The sequence below is a fragment of the Benincasa hispida genome, chromosome 12, assembly GCF_009727055.1.
Source record: "Benincasa hispida cultivar B227 chromosome 12, ASM972705v1, whole genome shotgun sequence".
Taxonomy (NCBI): Eukaryota; Viridiplantae; Streptophyta; class Magnoliopsida; order Cucurbitales; family Cucurbitaceae; genus Benincasa; species Benincasa hispida.
The window spans coordinates 65,937,876-65,942,228 of record NC_052360.1 but is presented as its reverse complement, the minus strand read 5'-3'; the positions used below and the strand labels follow the sequence as shown (position 1 = coordinate 65,942,228).

Here is a 4,353-nt window from a genome sequence, read left to right as displayed (position 1 = left end):
TTGAGGGAATCTACTAGCATCTTCCAAAGCTAAAATAAGGAGTATTTGTTTTAGTGTCAAAAACAACGGTAAATATAATATTTTTTTTTATAAAGATATTGTAATTAAAGTATGGAATGGGGGATTGAACCTCATATCAAACACTGTGCCACGAGGTATTGGTAAATATAATAATTTTCTCCAATCATGAGCTCCTAATTTATTTTATCTTTATTTTATTATATCCTTAAAAGTGAAAATCACAACTTCCAATCAATTTCCCATTAATTATCGTTATATTATCATTGTGTGTATGATTTTAATTCATGATCTTTTATTCTATTTGAATTTTCAAAGATTATGAAATTTTGATTTAACTCGACATTTTTATTATGTGTGTTCATATGTCATATCATATCAAATAATGATAACTTAATAATTTTGTTTATATTTTCATGTTTTTCTATTTTATCTTTAGAATTGGTTTTGCATTTCTCGATGATAACCTAATAGGAGATTATGCGTGTCTCTTTCGTTGAAAGTCTTGATTTAGTGATAGTAATGATAGATTTCTATTGTTGAAAGATTTACTAATGCGTCTCTCAAGTTAAATTTTCTTTTACCTACCAACTTAAGCTTTTAAATCAATCAATTATTTAAGATAGTATCTCAAGGCTATATGACAAATAATTTAACACTAACTCATTACAAATTATGAAATCCAAGGGTACTGTCCAACATTATCATCTAAGAACAAATTTGATCCACAAAAGCCTTGAAGTTGGAATGTGATGAACCACCCTCACTAGCAGCTTCCTTAGCCAACTTCTTCCATTTAACAGCATTCTTCCTTATCTCTTTCCCTTTCTCTGAATCTCCCATCACCAACTCCAAGCATCTTTTTATCTCCTCTCCCTTGACCACACTGCCGTCGTCGTCGTCGTCGTCCGCCTCCAGCCTCACTCCCGTCTCCGAAAAATCTCGAATGATCTTCGCATTGGTCGCTTGATCCGACCACTGCGGAAACACTACCATCGGAACCCCACAAACCAAACTCTCCAAAGTAGAGTTCCAACCACAGTGAGTCAGAAAACATCCTGTTGCAGGGCTTGATAGAACTTCCAGTTGGGAACTCCACGATATTATCTTCCCTTCACGTTCTAGTTCTTCGCTGTATAAACTAAAAGATTAAAATACTATTTGACAATATTTCGTTTCTAGTTTTTTTTTTTTTCACGAAATTTATATTTGTTTTCTTTCAATTTCTTTATTGTTATTATTTTTACCTATCTAAAAAGAAACATTTGGTTTCAAATTCTAAAAATAAAAATAAGATTTTAAAAATTACTGTCTCAATTTGATAATCCTTTTATTTTTGTTTTTCTGTTTCAAAAGTTTTCCACCTCCATAAGAAACGCATTTCAATTGTAAGCAAAATTTGAAAATAAATTTAAATTTTCAAAAAACTACTTTTTTTTTTTTTTTTTTTTTTTAGTTTCTAAAATTTAGTTTGATTTTTTAAAATATATTTAAAAAGTAGGTAATGAAAAAATAAAAGACAACATATATAAGTAGTGATGGTAAGCTTTTATTTTCCGAAATAGAAAACTAAAAACAAAATTATTACCTAATCAGTCTCTTTTTTTTTTTTTTTCTTTTTCAAAACTTGATCTAATTTTTCAAAAAATGTTAGTAGAAAGTGAATATAAAACATACAAATTTTTTACGTAAGAATATTCATGGTTGGATTGAGTTGGGTTAAAAGACATTGTAAACTCAACCCAATTATTTGGATTATAAGTTTCTTCAATACAAATACCTCTTATTAAAAAAATGAATATAACCCAACTCAATTATGAAACATTTGGATTGGGTTGGTTTAAGTAAATCAGATCATTTATCTAAATTTTTTTATCTAAAAAGAAGTAAATGTTAAGAAATAAAATTTTAATTTAATTATTTTCATTTGTTAAATTAAAATTAATAACTCAATTTCAATTTATATAATAGAATTTTTCTTTCTAAATGACTAAAAGCTAATTTTAGAAGCTCTTGGAGAATGAATTATGCAAAAAAAAAATTAAATTAAATTAAATAAGATTAAAATAAATATATATATTTAATTATACTATGAGTAAACAAATGCATTTTAAAGTTAATTATAAATTTGGGTTGGTTTCTATTGGTTTGGGTTACTTTAGATAAACCAATGAACTAACTCAATAGTAGAATTTTCATTTATTTGAATTCAACCTAACCCGATCTTTTTAGGTCATTTGGGTTTTTTTGAACACATCTAGTTTTGAGTGAAAGTTAATATTTATAAGTTTGTTTTTCAAAACCTAAGGCCCTGTTTGGTAATTTTTTCGTCTTTTGTTTTTAAAAATTATGTCTATTTCCTACCCATTTTTTACCCGGATCTGCATCTTTAAATTCCAAAAACAAAAACAAATTTTAAATGTTATTTTTTTTAGTTTTCAAAATTTGGCTTGATTTTTTAAAAACATTGGTAAAAAATAGATAACAAAAAAAAATTAAAGATAAAAATAGTGTCTAGACTTAATTTTAAAAAAAAAAACGAAAAACAAAAATATCACAAAAGAAAACCAAAATAATTATCAAATTCTGGCTCATATAAATTATTGTTGATATGAACCATCGTAAAAAAGACTTGTCAAAGAATATTTTTTCCCTTCTTAATATCATAAAATATTTTAATCCTTGCCTGTAATTCAATGTGTTCTCGTCTCCATCAACAGCTCGAACGACCCACAAAAACGGTCGTTTGAGGCTCAACAATCCTCTGGCAACCTCCTCATTCTGTAGCTTGGACAACGTCGAGATGCTACCAAACGATACGTAAACGACCGACGCCTGGGGTTTTGAGTTTAGCCAATCAATGTAATCCTCATTCTTCTTACTAGAAGGAAATAAATCCCCACCAAAAGAGACATCAGATGGATCCCGACCGTCAAGAAAAGCAGAAGGAATCAATGGTCCAATGGGTAACAAAGGAAAGAACTTGTTCATTGCTTGTAGCACATCATGCTCCAATTCATCAAACGTGTTGACAAGAATCGTTGGAATTTGATGATAATCATTGAGCAATAATAATTCAAAAAGCTTTTGAAGAATGGGGAGGGCAAATTGGTAAATATCAGAAGAATGAAAAAAAGAAGGAACATCATGGCCAGTGAATAAAGGAAGTTCAGGTAACTGAATTGTTTTGGAAGTGTCATTAAAAATGGTATGGAATGTTTGTTGGTAGCCATTGAAGTAATAATAGTACAAGGCAAAAACGGTGGCGGGTTGAATCCAAAGAGGATATGACGGAAGGTGGAGTGAACGCGCCACCGCAGCTGCCCATGGGAGGATTAAGGAATATACAACACAAGTGAAGGGTTGGCCTTGTTCGGCATTTGTTGTAATCATTTCTTTCATGGCATCAGAGCCTAGACGTTCCATCTCGGAGAAGAAATGCTTGGGGTCGTTCCCGGGTTTGAAACCGTCATCATAGCCGTCAGAGAAGGAGGCGAAGGAGAGATTTGGGAGAGATGGGATTTGGGACATGCGGCGGTAGACGGAGAGAGAGGTGAAGAAGGTGACGTGGAGGCGGTGGCGCGTGAGGCGTTTGGCGAATTGGAGGGAAGGGTTGATATGGCCTTGAACACAGAATGTTACTAAGAGTACGCGGCAGCGCTTGGCACCGGTGGTGTTGTCGTCCAGCTCCATATTGGGCCGTGGTGATTGGATATGGAAATTGGAAGATGACAAAAGCCTTTTGGCTGATTTAAGGTTCGATTTTGTTTATGAGGAAGGATAAAAAGGACTGGTCGGATATGATCAATTATCAAAACTGACGTTTGCTCTTACGTATTTCATTCGACAGTAAAAAACATGCCCAGAAACGCGGTACCACTAAGTACTCTAGTACCACTGAGTTCAATAATGACAGCTTGGATTAGGATCCATAAATTTGGCTAGAGACCCAATTGAACCTAAAATTATAGATTGGATTGCATGTGTCAAGTAACTAAAGTCATCCCGGTGTAAAATCAATATAATTTAAGTCCATTGTGAAATTTTGGGCCAAAAAAAGATTGGGATCTTTGGCCTCGAAAGCAATACTCAAGACCATGTAAGATCCATGAAAACTTCCATAAATAGTGGTCTTACTCTCTCATTTCGGGAGGAGTTTTGAAGAACTAAAGCTTGAAGCTTCGAAAATCAATGCTCTTAAGTCCTAAAGTTTTGAAGACTGAAGTCAAGCTATATAGATTTGAAGACCGAAACTTTCAAATCTTTGAGGTTTTGAAGATCTAAAGACTAAAGACCAAAAAAAACTTCCAGAAGATCAAACTACTCTCTAAAGCT

General features: G+C 32.3%; 1 protein-coding gene across 1 annotated transcript; it reads right to left on the bottom strand.

Annotated features, from left to right (window-relative positions):
• Window positions 1–591: 591 nt before the first annotated feature.
• On the bottom strand, window positions 592–3,779 carry LOC120067925 (phloretin 4'-O-glucosyltransferase-like). The gene is made up of 2 exons (XM_039019566.1): window positions 2,705–3,779; window positions 592–1,150 (listed from the first exon to the last, which is right to left on the bottom strand). Exons 1-2 carry the CDS (start codon window positions 3,709–3,711, stop codon window positions 727–729), a joined length of 1,431 nt encoding a protein of 476 aa, XP_038875494.1. The 5' UTR covers window positions 3,712–3,779; the 3' UTR covers window positions 592–726.
• Window positions 3,780–4,353: the final 574 nt, after the last annotated feature.

What these genes read in the sequence shown, in the direction of transcription:
- LOC120067925 (XM_039019566.1), bottom strand. Translation starts at nt 3,711, where the DNA reads ATGGAGCTGGACGACAACACCACCGGTGCCAAGCGCTGCCGCGTACTC. An exon ending in GAGAACACATTGAATTACAG is followed by an intron (nt 1,151 to 2,704) that starts GCAAGGATTAAA and finishes TAGTTTATACAG; the next exon opens with CGAAGAACTAGAACGTGAAG.